General features: G+C 40.8%; 1 protein-coding gene across 5 annotated transcripts in view; it reads left to right on the top strand.

The window, feature by feature from the left end:
• The window catches only part of LOC130194090 (epidermal growth factor receptor substrate 15-like 1), a 69,316-nt gene that overhangs the window by 476 nt on the left and 52,528 nt on the right, over positions 1–16,312 (top strand). For all 5 annotated transcript variants that reach the window (XM_056414973.1, XM_056414974.1, XM_056414975.1 and 2 more), the window contains exons 2-8: positions 449–490; positions 589–678; positions 12,982–13,029; positions 13,191–13,286; positions 13,370–13,438; positions 13,912–14,037; positions 14,213–14,272. In XM_056414973.1, the coding sequence (XP_056270948.1) occupies positions 449–490; positions 589–678; positions 12,982–13,029; positions 13,191–13,286; positions 13,370–13,438; positions 13,912–14,037; positions 14,213–14,272 (531 nt within the window). The remainder of the gene's footprint in view (positions 1–448; positions 491–588; positions 679–12,981; positions 13,030–13,190; positions 13,287–13,369; positions 13,439–13,911; positions 14,038–14,212; positions 14,273–16,312) is intronic.

Raw genomic sequence — 16,312 nt, forward strand, 5'->3', positions numbered from 1 at the left:
TCTTTTAGTGTGCTCGTGAGGCTGGAAGGCAGGCTAACCTGGGCTAAGCCTCTATTAACGCCGATGTGGTGCGTTGACTCCCTCGGCTTTCATGTTCACCGGAGACTCACGTCTTCCAAGACATTAAAGGCTGAAAAGCACCCACGGTTTTGTCGTCTGTGTCTACGCAACCGACACTAATGTGGTAATGCGGCTGGCTGCGGTGCCTTGCTATGAGTTGAGGGGCGCTTTCAGCGGAACCGACATTAGCGTGAAACGAGCATTTGAACGAAGAACCGTAATAAGGTTCTGCTTCGCCCGAGGTTTGAGCCGGTGCAGCTCGCCTGGGACTTATTTTGATGAAGGAGGCGAGTTATTTTGAGCTAACGTGCTCTTAGTAATCTCGTTTGTTGAGAGAAGTGGACGGGGGGTTGATTTATAGTGCAATGACATCCTCTCTCTGCCACAGCTGTCGAGTGGGAACCCTTTATATGATAACTATTACAGACAGGTATGTTCCTTTTTATTGCTTATTACGACACGGAAGGATGAATTGTGAAACTATTCTAGCTTAATACACTATGTGTGTGATTGTGTGTGTGCTCCAAGGTGGATCCTGGGAATACAGGGAGAGTTGGACCAACGGAAGCTGCCTTGTTCTTAAAGAAGTCTGGACTCCCTGACATTACATTGGGAAAGGTATGTAGTGGCACAAGTTATTAGTTTGTTTACAACTAATATATATATATATATATATATATGTTTGTTTTAAACTATATTTTCTGGACTGGCTGATGATGGTTTCTTACTTCACATTGAGCTGGAGAGGTGCATTTTCTTCCTACAGCAGTTTGGTTGCAGTTTGTGTATTTTAATTGGGCGCACTGCATTTATATTGGACTGAAGGTCAATCTCTGGTTTGTGGTTATGTTATGGTTTATAAACTGCTAATACGTTTTTTTTACTGTACCAATGAAAGCATTTTATCCGCACAATAAAGGGGTGTGTGGACCATTTTTTCTTCCTTTTTTCTTCTTCCACAGAGCTCATCTTTGATTTATTGGCAGACCTGAAATGCATTAGGAAAATCATATTTTTGGGACGCTGAGCGATAATTTTAAGCTTCATCAGTATTTCTACAATAAATCAACTGAGTTTGTTTTTTACAGCTTGTTTGGCTGCCCAAAGTGGCAGAATAATCACTTATTGCAGCTTTAAACGGCGATGTTTATATACATAACTTCACTTATTGAACCCAGCCAGACTGGCTTCATTCAAATGAATGATGGGCCCATGTGTTTTCACACTGAACTTGGTCTGAACCCATCCAGCCTATTAATTGGTAGTAATTAATATATCAGTCTTAACCCTTGTGTTATCTTAGGGTCATTTTGACCCGAATCAATATTACACCCTCCCCCCGCCTTAGGATTAATTTGACCCCATTCAATATTTAATGTCGGTGTTCTTTCGGTAGTCAACAAACAAACATAAAGTGCCTCACACTTAAACTTGGAAAACAATATTAATTCTAATAATTTTCTGGACGTTTTAATTGCTGGCATCAAATTGAACCCAAAGGGTAAAATATGTTAGTAAATATAAAGGTAACAGGAGGGTGAAACATTGAATCGGGTCAAAATGACCCAAAGGCGGGGGGAGGGTGTAATATTGATTCGGGTCAAAATGACCCTAAGGCAACACAAGGGTTAAAACATCCACTCTGGATCAACCTTTCCTTGTTAGGCCTTTAACATACCTGCAAACTTGTCACCTTTCGGGGAAATTCGCCGTTTTGAAATCAAAATAGGTCATCCACGTGAATAGTGTAGATCCGAAGAGTTTTTCTTTTAGGAGGGGAGGGGCTGTCAACTGGCCGGCCGGCGTTTATGAGATTGAAGTGATGCTGTCTGCACGCAATGCGCTGCGCAGAGCTCTCACAGCGAGTGGCGTTAAGTTGCAGAGCTTTTGAGACCGTCTTCGGCTTTAAACATTTCATTTTATTTTATTACTGACTGTAGGTAAGTATACCAGAATCGTATTTATGGTATATCGTATTTATGGTATTGTATTGAATTCTGGTATCGGGTGTCATGATATTTATGGCAGGTATCGTTTAGAATTTTAGGATCGTGACAACCAGGTAGAGGAAGGAACAGAATCATGGAACAGGTTCATGGAACAGGTTCATGGAACAGGTTCATGGAACAGACTCATGGAACAGAATCATGGAACGGACTCAAAGCTCAGCAGAGCACACAAGTAAAAAAAAAAAGGAAGTTGGTTCATGAACACAGCCACATGAATCGCTTCATAGCTTTACAGCCAGCAAATGCAACTTACTTTTGTTGTTTAGAAAGAAGAACAAATGTGGTTGCAGAGGCTACACCCTTTTTAGTTTGGGTATGTTATTTCGAGCAGAAACTTTTAAAAAATCGGTTGTTTTTTAAATGGTTAAAGCATACCTGCAAATTCATGAGGGGTGAAAAAGGTGACAACAGGGGGGGGGGGTGCAGGTGACTTTTTTGTCGCCACATCACATCCACGTTGTTTGATGACACCGCAAAGCTTTTATAACTACGGTCTTGATTGTTCTGACCGCAAATCTAAATAATAATAACAAACATTTTAAGAAAAAAGGTTCTCTGAATAATTCAGTGATCGGACCCTAATAATAGTAATAACAACTTTACATTGTTATTATATATAATATGGTTAAGTCATTCATGAACCAACTTCCTTTTTTTTTTTTTTACTTGTGTGCTCTGCTGAGCTTTGAGTCTGTTCCATGATTCTGTTCCATGAACCTGTTCCATGAGTCTGTTCCATGAGTCTGTTCCATGATTCTGTTCCATGATTCTGTTCTATGAACCTGTTCCATGATTCTGTTCCTTCCTCTACCTGGTTGTCACGATCCTAAAATTCTAACTTCTAAACGATACCTGCCATAAATATCATGACACCCGATACCAGAATTCAATACAATACCATAAATACGATATACCATAAATACGATTCTGGTATACTTATCTACAGTCAGTAATAAAATAAAATGAAATGTTTAAAGCCGAAGACGGTCTCAAAAGCTCTGCAACTTAACGCCACTCGCTGTGAGAGCTCTGCGCAGCGCATTGCGTGCAGACAGCATCACTTCAATCTCATAAACGCCGGCCGGCCAGTTGACAGCCCCCCCCCCCCCTCCTAAAAGAAAAACTCTTCGGATCTACACTATTCACGTGGATGACCTATTTTGATTTCAAAACGGCGAATTTCGCCGAAAGGTGACAAGTTTGCAGGTATGTTAAAGGCCTAATAAGGAAAGGTTGATCCAGAGTGGATGTTTTAAGACTGATATATTAATTACTACCAATTAATAGGCTGCAGGGCTCCAGACTGCGACCAAATGGTCGCATTTTGCGCCTAAAATTAGACACAGTGCGAGAAAATTTTTCATCAACTCGCGCATGCGCGACCAGTAAATTAGCAGATTTCTTTTTTTGTTATTAAATATTTGTGTTGCTTACAAACTTGTTCTACACTTCAGCCCACTATAGTTAGCGGTAATGCCTGAATGACTGGTTTGCTAACCGACATTAACTCCAGAAGAAGAAGAAAGGAGACGAAAACCGAAGAAGAAGGCTGGCCTGTGTGCGAGAGCGGGGGGGGGGGGGGGGGCTAATGTGTGAAAAGAGGCGCACCGCAGCGGAGACACAACGAGGGCGAGGGCCGCAGAGTGAGAGGTCCACGAGGGGATCCTCACGCACCGAGCGGCGTCCCCGTCCCCCGAGTTGAATCTCTGGGTCAACTCAGCCGACACTCACATGTCTGCCCCTACAGACTGATGTTGACGGTAAACGCATTCGATCGGGAGCGCGCGAGGATTTTGATAAAGTTAGCGGAAGGATTTAAGTGACAACATCCGGTTTTGCAAAGTTAGCGGAAAGAACCACGTGAAACAACATCCGTTTTTCAAAATAAGATGTCGACAAATCATACACGAACATATAAAAGTAAACAATGAACTGATTTTGTATCTTTATAGATCATTTCTGAGATTTAGCTTAAATTATGCTAACATTAAAACATTTTTACTGGACCAAGGAAGAGTTTATCAAAATTAGTCAGTCTTTTGTATGTTAAGAAAAGTCCTGTATATAGATTTCCCCAAGAGTTCCAGGAAATGAATAATGCAGATGTGTTCCATACATATCTGAAATCCCCTACAATAGCAATCAAACAATTTTAATGTATCAATTAGGACATTTTTCAAAGTAAAAGTCCTAAATGTTTAAAGAAATCGGTAATTTCTTTAATGTTTGAGTTGCTTTATATATGTATTTCCTCATAGTCCTAGGCAATAATGCTACACAATAAATAGAATGCTTCAATCGACTCGGTGATCGGTATTATCGGTGATCGGCAGATACTGATTTCAGTGATCGGTGATCGGCACCAAAAACCTGATCGGTGCATCTCTAATCATAACATCATCAAACCCTAGATGGTATTGAAAGAGAACGTGCTGCATAGTAATATTTCTTTTTGATTCCGTTTCCTAAGAGAAACTGCTTTCTATGAATGCATTCAATCAATGGGTGGGGGTGGTGAGAGTGTGCTCACCCGTGTGCGCGCATCACGGCAGAACTTCGATGTCGGCGCGCGCATCGCTCTGTCACGCGAGCCGAGAATTGTTGACCGGGGGGGGGGTGGAGATTTCACCCTGTTATAATGGTAGGGGAACCACTGGAGTTGATAAGCGTGTCTTCTTGTCTGATCAATACACAACTGTGAGGTGCGTGAATGGACAGATCGGCCAGCTGCTGATCACTCACTCAATAGCTCGACTTGGGGAGCACCGAAGACCCAGGAAAAACCCTGTGTGCGCCCCTACATTTTCTGCTTGCGCCCCTAAAATTTTAAGTTAGGGGCCACTGTGCTCCTAGTAAAAAAAGTTAGTCTGGAGCCCTGGGCTGGATGGGTTCAGACCAAGTTCAGTGTGAAAACACATGGGCCCATCATTCATTTGAATGAAGCCAGTCTGGCTGGGTTCAATAAGTGAAGTTATGAATATAAACATCGCCGTTTAAAGCTGTATTTTGTATAGCCCATTCTCACAAATTACGAATTTCCCTCAGAGGGCTTTACAATCTGTACACATAGACATCCCTGTCCCAGAACCTCACATCGGATCAGGAAGAACTCCCAAACAACCGGGTAAAAAAGGGAAGACACCTTCAGGAGAGCAACAGAGGAGAATCCCTCTCCAAGATGGACAGGTGCAATAGATGTAATGTGTACAGAAGGACAGATTAGAGTAACAACACATTCAATGAAAAAGACAGAGAGTATGAATAGTTGGTAGTAGGCATGGACCACGATCCAGACCTCCATGATCCATCAGGCAGATGGAGGTAGAGGGAGGAGTGCGCAGAGCATAAACAGGGCCATGGCATCAGACCCAGCCAGGTCCAATGGACCCGATGAAATGTGAAGTCACAAGGACTCCGGAGAGAAAGCATAGTTAATAATGTGCAATGGAGAGATGAAAATTCATCCATAAGTAGAGAAAGAAGAGGAGATAGGTGCTCAGTGCATCCTAAAACGTCCCTTGGCAGCCTATAAGCCTATAGCAGCATATCAAGGGCCCGGACCAGGGCAAACCTGATTCAGCCCTAAATATAAGCTCTGTCAAAGAGGAAAGTCTTAAGTCGACTCTTAAATGAGGTCACTCTGTAAAGTGGCCATGGGAGTTGAAATTGGCCTACTGAGGTGCTGGTTTGTTATCTTTTTTGCCTTTCTTTACCAAGTGTTTGATGTTATGTGTGTGGGTTATCAGAGCAGAACTTCCTGGCATGCTTTCAGAGAGAGAACCGTTTACCTTTGGATGTTATTTAGTTTGTTGTGTTACTGCTGTTCTTGACTTAAGATGACGGCGTTGACGTGCGGCTTTAGTCAGATTTATTTTGTCCTTTTTAAACTGAAAACAAAAACAGTCGTAGACCTTGGATTTAACCTGAGTGGGTGCTGTATGAAGTTGAACGCATCTCATCTTTGTTTTCTTTTATCGCCAGTCTTGTGTGCCTGATAATTGTCAGCTGTGCAATTTCACTGTCGTTTTTACTACCTGTAGACAGACCTGTGTTGCATCTTCATAAACGACTTCCTCAGTGGTGAGCAGGGTCGTCCTTCAATCAGGATCGGCGATTCGATCCGCAGTTCCGCTAGCCCATGTCGGTGTGTTCTTGGGCAAGGCACATAACCCCAAATTGCTCCCGTAGCTGTTCTACGTTGTGTGTATGAATGTTAGCTAGTCCTGATGGGCAGGTGGAAGCTCAGCTCCTAGCATCAGTGTGATGAGTGTGAATGATGACAAGTAGTGTGAAAGAGCTTTGAGTGGTCGGAAAATTAGAAAAGCGCCATACAAGTACAGGTCCAATTACCATAACTTGGATTGTAAAAACTATACGCGCTACTGCTTCTGTTGTTGCGATTGATCTGGGGAGAAGCTGGACAGATTACTGATAATGCAGTTACAGTGACATTATGACCAATGCACTATACAAGGCTCGACAGTGAAGGTTGCCATTGTGCCATTAAAATTTTTTGAAATTTGCAACCAATTCTTGACTTTGGTTTGCTATCAGTGACTTTTTTCTTTTAAATATTTTCTCTTTTCTTTGAACAGTAACTTAGGTTACAGTGTACATCATTACACATTTAGTATTCAATATATATAGTCCAGTTAAAAAAATTGGGAACTTTGTACAATTTGGGGCAGTGTGTACAAAAACGAAGAAAAACATCGGATGGGGGATTGAAGGGGTGGGGAGGGGACTTGAGAGAGTGAGGTAGAGGTCAATGTTGATAGACTAAAGCAGTGTTACTTTATCTCCACAAAATCTGCTCTGATTGGTTTAACATATCTTACCCACTTGTCCCAAAGTTGAATAAAACTACTTTGATATGACAAGTACAATAAGATATAATTCACATCTATCAAAAGACCTCAATATTTTTATTAAAGAGATGAGTATGTTTGATGTTTGGAGGAACATCCATGCATTAGAAAAAGGTGTTACTCCCTATTCAGCCACTCATCAGCAACTCTGAAGCTGGTTCTCCTCTGATATCTCTCCATTTAAAGACACACGCGTGCGCACACGCAGCCATACACGCACGCACACCGTTTGTCTGTGTGGCTCACAATAACATAAACAAGAGTGTGTGAGATCCGCCTCTGATTAGCCGAACATGAAACACCTGTGTGACTAAGAGACAGACAGCTCTAAATCTGATGAAAGCAACCTGTCAAAACCTTTGGATTTGACAGAGAACCATAACTCTGATCCTAAAGGTGTCTACATTAGGAAATGCTCAAGGCGTTTGTGAACGTTTACATGTGAACGTAAATGTTTTTTAGGTTTAGAATTGAAAGTTTAATCGCAGTTCAGAAAGTTTTCCTGTTTGCTTCAAAAAAGTTAAAAAGGTGTTCACAATTTCAATGGAGATGACTGAGCAGAAAGGTGGACTTTTTCCCTTGTTAAGGCTTCTCTCGAAAAATCTGGGAAACTGTTGGATTCCATAGTCATACGTCTATGACAAGCACAAGATTCCCTACTACTTTACCAGAAAATAATGCCTAAAGAGTAAGAATTGTGGCCGTAGTGACGATATACACAAATTATTTCTGCTCAATCATGACGCAGCTGTCCCCTCTGGCGATGATGTCACAGCTCTAGTCTTCCCCACACACACCCATTGAAAACTCCAAGAGGAGCTGAAAAACACACAAAACTAAAACGGGGACAATTAAATAACTATGAGAGCTATAAAAGAAGCTCAATTATAATGTTATAGCTAATGATTTTCTCAACATTTTAAAGGTCAAATGGTGTCGGTAGCTAAACGTATGCCGACATTGTTAGCCTTTAAAGTTGAAAAAGTTTAAGCGGATTTTAAGCTTTGCTCCATAGGAACCCATTCATTATTTATTCCATACAAATATTAATCATTTAATAATGTGGAAAGATAAAAAATATCTGAAAATATACAGTAAAAGTTGAAGGTTGTCAACATTTCAAAAAATAAATGATTGAATTCGCTGAAAGTATGAAGATCTTAGAAGCTTTTAAAGTTGAAGACTTTCTCCATTGTGATCCCATTCAAAATAATAACCATAAAATATTTATAATATGAACAGTTGAAGAGCTAGAAATATGAAAATAATAGCAATCATGAGCTGAAGAAGCTGAATATTTTAATATTTGAACAGTTTCTGTAGCTTAATATATGAAGGAGGAGAAAGGGTCCAAAATACGTATGGAAGAAATAGAAGAATAAGTTCAAGTAAAGATTTCAAGAACAATAGTTGGACTGCTGAAGCATTCCAACTAATAAATGCCCAGGGAGCGACAGTTTTCCAAATGAGTGGTACAAAATCTTTAAAGAAGTCCTCACCCCGACATTGCTAGATTCCTTAAATTGGACACTCAGCAAAGCTGTGGCTCCACCATCATGGAAAGAGGCTGTCATATCAGTCATCGCGAAAGAAGGTAAAAATAAAGAATGTTGTAAATCCTATCGTCCAATCTCTATATTTAATGTAGATTACAAACTGTTTACATCTATAATCTAAAAAAAATTGAACACTTCGAAGTGATCGAAGTGTTGACTGGTGCATACAAAGAAACCCCCTCAAAGTTGGTCTCCAAACTGTACAGGAGTTTACAAAAATTAAATGGAAGAAACACACTATATATAAAACTGAACTGGGAAGTAGAACTGAACATTACACTGTCGAAGAGTGATTGGCATTTCATGTGTAGAACGCAACAAACTTCCACCAGCTCTAGAAGATAGAGGGAATTTGGTTAGAATAACTTATTCCGCTTTTTCATTACACGTGAAGAGCAGCCATGCTGGAGAGAGTGTGTACCTTGAGTGTTTAGTGGGCAGAAAGTGCATAAAGGACTGGTAATTACTTTCATGTGATGCATTTTCACAGGGGTGAGATATGTCCTATGAATGAAATTGTAGTGAATTTTCTGATGGTCTGGATTGCGTGATACTTCTGAGATGCTAGACCATACATAATGCCAGTCAAAATCAGTGACCAGGTCTGGGCAATCATGTTCCCAGACCCTCTCAATAGGAAGGCTGAGGCGGCCAGGTGTCACCAAAAACTGATAGAGCTTAGATACCATACCGCTGGTTTTTGCCTGCATTGTAAATCATTTCTGGATAGGATGGATGGGTAAAGATCTCCGCCAGGGGACACCATATGCCTTGAGTGCTGATCTTAATTGAAGGTAAAAGAAAAACGAGGAACGTGGTAGACTGAATGCATTTTGTAAGTCAACAAAAGGTATCAAGCCAGTCTCGTTAAAAATTTCTTTTAGATAATGAACCCCCCTCTGTTCCCAATGTGGAGCTGTTATAGGCCTCCCACCAATCAGGAGTGCTTTATTGTTGAATAGTGGAGAAAGTGTATGCCAATTGCATGGTACATGGCAATATGTTTCAACCAATCTCCAGGTTTTGATAAGATGAGAGACAATGGGGCCGAAGCGCAGCTGGCACTGTTTGTTAGAGATATTGGCAAAAAGAACGTCATGAAGTGACCATGGTTCTGTCATAGCACTTTCTAAAGCACGCCAGCACACTGAGGTATCTGGGTCAAACCATGTAAGAAGAGGCCTTAAGACAAAAGACCAAAAATAAAGTTTAAAGTTGGGAACTGAAAGGCCACCATTCTCCTTTCTCTGTAGAGTAGACTTTTTAAGTCGTGGCCGCTTGCCTTTCCAAATACATTTTGATACCGCTGCCTCTAATTTATGCCAGTAGTCAGAAGGAGGAGAAAGAGGTAGCATAGAGCTCACAAAATTAATCCTGGGTAAGATGTTCATTTTAACCACAGAGATACGGGCTTGAATAGACATAGGGAGACTCATCCATTTTTCCATATCTTTCAATATGTTGTTCAGCGCAATAGAGTAGTTATGCTTAATACTCTTGTTTAAACAAGGAAAAAACATCAACACCCAAGTATTTAAACTGTTTAACAATGGGGATGTTGGCAGAGATGATTGAATTGCAAGCAGAGTCGTTTAGATGGAGTAAAGCAGACTTTGACCAGTTAATTTTGAAGCCTGATAAGCTTCCATACTCCTCGCATAAGGATAGAAGATGTGGAAGAGACTGAGAGGCGTTTTCCAAAAAGACCATCACATCATCCGCAAGCAATGAGAGGTGATGCTGCGTATTTCGAATGCATATTGGTGACACCACGACAGATTGGCGAATGGCTTGAGCCAGAGACTCAAGGGAGAGGACAAATAATGCAGGACTCAGGGGGGCAACCTTGGCGTGAAGGTCTAGAAGCGGGGAATAAAGAGGAGAAGGTGCGTCCTGTTAAGACTTGGGCTGAAGGGTTAGAAAACATGAATTTAATCATGCCAATGAAAGTGTTACCAAAGCCTATCACCATAAGAATGCCCACTCAAGTCTGTCAAAAGCTTTCATTGCGTCAAGAGAGAGAAGTGACATTGGTGTCTTACTGTCTTCTGCAGCATCAATAATGTGGAGAAGGCGTCTAACATTATTTGCTGCCAATCTCGTTTTTATGAATCCTGTTTGGTCAGAATTTATTAATTTTGACATATGAGACTCCAGACGACGGGCTAGGAGTTTAGCAAATATTTTTAAATCAGAATTTAACAGGCTAAGAGGACAATAGCTAGAGCACTCTGTAGGATCCTTATCCTTTTTCAAGAGTAAGGATATCAGAGCTGTGTTAACATCCCTTGAGAATTCACCCTTTCCAATAGAGAAGTTAATCATGTCAAGAAGGAATGCACCCAACTGTTCCCAAAAAGTAACATACAATTCAGGGGGGATCCCATCAAAACCTGGTGATTTGTTCCTTTGCATATTCTGTACTGCCATTCTTAGTTCATCTATAGTGACCAAATTGTCTAAGTCAGCTGATTTAACCATCCGTCACAGTGGGTTTTATCCAAAGCAACCTCTGATTCATACAAATTAGAATAAAATGTCTGAAAAGATTTATTTATTTCAACAGGGTCAGTTCTGATATTGCTATCTGAATATTTAATAGCAGGAATATCTGAAAAATGGTCACTTGACCTGATTCTCATGGCAAGTAAATGACTAGGTCTAGCGCCCTGGAAGTAATAGCGCTGTCTCGTTCTATGAATTAGGAATTCAGATTTTTGTTTCAGAATGTTGTTTATTTCCTTCTTAACTAGTGATCGTTCTAAAGCTATTTGGTCAGTAAAGTTTGTTTGCATCAATGAGTCTAATCTGGTGAATTCAGATTCAAGGTTTCGCAGTTGGAGTGTCCTAGCTTTGCGTGCGTTAGAGCAGAATAGTATGGTATTGCTCCTAATAAAACCTTTCATTGCGTCCCACTGAATCCTTGGGTCTTCTACAGAGCCAACATTCATTTCTGCAAATGTCTGGAATTCTGCAATAAATTGTGTGACATAGGATTCATTATTTAATAAAGAGGTATTGAAACGCCATCTAGCAGCACGTTGAGACAGTCGGCCTAGGGTGGTGGAGCAAAAGACCCCTTTATGGTCAGATAGTGCCATTGGAAGTAACACCGCTTTATCAATTTAGTTAACTAAATGAGGGGATGCAAAAAGAAAATCTATTCTGGAAAAAGATTTGTCTACCTGAGAAGAAAGAGTAATCCTTACAGGTGGGGTTCCGAGCAAAGCAAAGCACGACTCGAAGTAGCTTTGCTGTCTCTCCAGCACTGCCTCTGCAATGGCATCAGTATCGTTGCGTTGAGATCTGCCTTTGCCTGTCATTCTACTTTAACTGTCTTTATCAAACATAAAAGTGTAAAATATCGAGGTTGGAACCAAATAAAACAACTATTTGACAAGGTTGGGCTAGGAGCTGAGTCTTATGCTGCCATCTCCATCCAGCCGATCACGTGACTCATGTAGTTTAATTATTGACGACATTTTCATATGCCCATTCCTGCATCTGCAGTCAGAAAACATGCATATGTGGTGTTGTGGTTTATGAGATACAGAATATTGGTGTACACCACCAGTAGCAATCCAAAACTCAACAAGATACTATTTACATTGCATTCAAATTTTCTTCTGTTTCTCTCCTTTTTGAATACATTTATTATTTGGAGCATTTACATGTGCTTGTCAGTGAAAACATTAATCGGCCAATTGTCAGATATGTATCCTTCTGTATGATGTGCCAGTGCCTTTTAGATTTTCTTCTGTAACTCTAAAATATGACACACACATGTTGTCTTGGGAAGTCAGAGTACGACATGATTATTTCAGACGATTGTAGAAAAAAAGCTTTTGTTGAGTTTGTTCAATCAGCAGGTAGATAGTTTCAAGAGTGCCTCACCATTGCCGGTCAGTGGGCTTAAATAACCCATAAAAGATAAATGCTCCACAGAAAATGGTTACAACTAAGTAACTCCTTGATGCCAGCGTTCGGTCTGCCCTGGCGATGCGGTATATGCTTCCTTGTCCCCTGACTTAAAGGCATCATTTTTTGGGGAGTTTTGAATAGTGTCCTCAACCCTCCATGTATGCAAGCTTTGTGATTCAGCATGATTGGATTGTCTTTGTGATTTCCACACGATCAACACGTCTGCTGATGTCACTGTTGATGTATGATCCTCAAGATGAATGTGGTTCCACCCCAATCATGTGCCAGTCTGTACATCCAAAACAGTGGTGTAGAGCTATCATCTGTCTGCACAATACCCCAAATAATATTTAATTGGACACATTTATGAAACCGCCCCTGAGTTGAAGATCTAAAATCTTTCTGCTGTTTTACAGGAAAAGAGGCATTTTGATATGAAAATACACACAAATTGATTTTTGGACATATTTGGCATGTACAAAATTGACAAATGATTAATTAACACCAGGGCACATGATTCGATCTCATTCTGTCTTTAATGCGGTTTGTTTCTGTCTTATGTTTCAGATCTGGGATTTGGCCGATCCTGATGGCAAAGGCTATCTGGACAAACAGGTAGGGATTGAAACAGTGCTCCATCTTTGACGATTTGCTGAATGTACTTTACAGAGATTAATGTGTAGAGTTGCATGTCTTTGGGGTGCAACATCAGTATTTGTTATCTCAAGTAGAGAATGAGAGACTGGATGGGTGATACTGTGTGCTTTTTCTCTCAGGGATTTTACGTAGCTCTGCGTCTGGTGGCTTGTGCCCAGAGCGGTCAGGAAGTTAGTCTGTCCAGCCTCAACCTCACAATCCCCCCCCCCAAGTTTGTGAGTATGACTTCATCATGAAAGCTCAAATCATTATGACATAAGAAGATGTGTGACAGCCATCTTTATTGGTCTGATTTCAGAAGGACACCAGCAGTCCATGTCTAAGCAGCACAGCAAGTGCCTCCAGTGAATTAAACTGGGCTGTCAGGGTGTGTTGGAGCATGCACGTCACGCACACACACACACACGCAGTAGGATGAAGCTGTCATTACAGATGTTTCTCACTGACTCAGAGAGACAGAGGAGAAATAAATTAAATTACCCAATCGCAGTTTGTTTTTTGAGAGTCAAAAAGATCAGACAACATCGGCCATTGATATTTATATTTATTAAAACACAAATGTATTTTATTTTGGTTGAGTTTGATGACAACATATAAACAGTGATATTGCATAACGGCTTAACAAGTCGTTTACATTTTTCTCTGATATATTTGTAACACTAACAAGTATATTTTTTACATATTTCTTATTGTTCGCTCTCCCAGATTGCAGTAGAGTAAACTGTTCAGTTTGTGAATAAGTTTGGGCCTTTTCATTAGGTCAAAAGACAGTCAGGCTCAGACCTACTATCATTTTAAAATCAGGCTTTTTACATTACTCCTGTGTGTTTTCCTTTGTAGCACGAGGAGAAGAGTAAGTTTGATGTGATTTTTGAGAGTTTGGCTCCAGTCAATGGCCTGCTGTCGGGAGAGAAGGTCAAACCAGTCCTCATTAACTCCAAGCTACCTCTGGATATCCTTGGGAAGGTATTGACTTCAATTTTGGTCTAGCTGGAAATAATCATGTTCTGTTTCACATGCATATAAAGTGACATGAATACAATTGTGGCAGGTAAAATATGTTTTTTCCAAAGTGGCTTTGTGGTGTTTAGTCACTCCTTTAATTTCTATGAATGGTCTCATGAGTATTTCTTACTGTTAGGTTTGGGACCTGAGTGACATAGATAAAGATGGCCATCTGGACAGAGACGAGTTTGCAGTGGTGAGTGTTATCTTCTTCCTTATTACCGTATATCTTTTTGATTCTCTATTGCCTGACATAACTGTACACTCTGTTGACAATTAACACTGGGTAGGCTGAGCCCTTTGCCCCCAGAACATCCTAACTTGTTTGTGGCATGGATTTCACAAGGTGCTGGAAACATTCCTGAGAGATTCTGCTCTATGTTTACATGATAGCATATTACAGTTGCTGCAGATTTGTCGGCTGAACACTCCACGTCCCAAAGGCGGTCTGATGGATTGACATCCGGTGACTGTCGAGGCCATTAGAGTTCACTGAACTCATTGTCATGTTGGTGGAACCAGCTTGACATGACTTGGGCATTTAAACCATGGAAGCAACAGGAAGTGCATGCTGCTATGGAGCTAAAGCCTCCAAGTTGATCAGTGGCCATTCGAAATCAAGTCCATTGTTGAGGCAATCCGCAAGGGGATCAGCAAAAGGTATATAGGGGTGACTATGGGTCAGTGCAGGGGTGGGCAAACTTTTTGACCTGCGGGCCACATTCGGTTCTAAAATGTGACAGAGGGGCAGGGCCAGGAGCATTTGGACACGCAATGTAATTTATTAAACCTGGAGATTGCGTCTGTTTTTTAAACATTTCAATTTAAGGTGCAAAGTTAAAGTCATCAACATTTACTGGAAAGAGATCAATGCTCACTTTCAACATTCAAAACAAATTATTACCCAACGAAATACTCAAGATCAATAATTTCTAATTGTTTTAAACCCCGCAAAATAATGGACGGATTGTCCTGAGAGATAGAATGTATTAAATATCCTGCCTGCAGCAGAAACTAGAAAGGGGTCTTTAAATTGAGGGCAATGTGCGGCGTCATCTGGTCAGCATGTGTAAGAACCGTCACAAACAGACTGACAGCGCTTTACTCGAGAAAATATGACCCTAAAGCTGACAATTGAAGTTCGATTTTTAAAAATTATTCATAGCTCTTCTGAAAACACACCTTTACTCATGTGGACGAACTGTTTTGGTGTTTGAAATTGGTTTACCAAAGGTCATAGGTTCACAAAAGCAGTGAAATATCTGAATACAATGCTAGATACATGTAATTGCACCTGTCCATCCTGGAGAGGGATCCTCCTCTGTTGTTCCTGATCCGATGTGAGGTCAAAGGTCAAAGGTCAGGGATGTCTATATGCACAGATTGTAAAGCACTCCGAGACAAATTTGTAATTTGTGAAATTGGGCTCTACAAATAAACTGAATTGAATAAATGAGGAAAACCAAATTTTGTATTAACGTTTTTTTAGTAAAAATGATGTGGTCTGTCACACATTCACCAAAATGATAAAGATGGGACTGAGAAATGACTTCATATTGCAGATAAAGTTTCATGGGGTGTGTGCAAATAAAAAATGACCATTAAATTTTTTTATTTTTATAAATATGTATTGTACCCGGTACATAAAAAAAAAAAAATTCTACATTAGATACATGTTGTGAAATAGAAAACAGAACACAACTATTGACAGACTATTTACAATATGGCTTCACTATAATAACATCATGTCATCGTGTCACGAGACCTCTCTGCTGGCCGGGCAGGTGGAGCTGCAGGCTGCGCTGCAGGCGCTGGTGAATCCTCTCTGTAAAATACAAGACTAGTCAGCACCGCGCACAAGTTACGGACACCGGGACGGACACCGTGACACGTAACGTGTAGTAAAGACTCGTACCCGGTCCAAGTGGATCTCTTGTGGCTGCGTGTTCCTCCTCGTGGCTCTGCAGCCCCTCCAGGCTCCGCGCTGCTCGCCAAAATCACTGCGGCTGTTTCTAAATGAGTCTCACCTGTGTGGTGGGCGGGTCCCTTGTGATTTACTGAGTGTTCATTGTTTTTTTTTTTTTTTCACAAAATGTTGACAGACAAACGGATTGACAAATCATGGTGAAGGGTTTTGTGTGACGAGTACTTTCCGCGCCAACGCACACCGGAAGTAAACAAAGTCGCGATTTGGACAAGTTCGGCGGGCCGGATTAAAAAGCCTAACGGGCCGGAT

The sequence above is a fragment of the Pseudoliparis swirei genome, chromosome 5 (genome assembly GCF_029220125.1).
Source record: "Pseudoliparis swirei isolate HS2019 ecotype Mariana Trench chromosome 5, NWPU_hadal_v1, whole genome shotgun sequence".
NCBI classification, from domain to species: domain Eukaryota; kingdom Metazoa; phylum Chordata; class Actinopteri; order Perciformes; family Liparidae; genus Pseudoliparis; species Pseudoliparis swirei.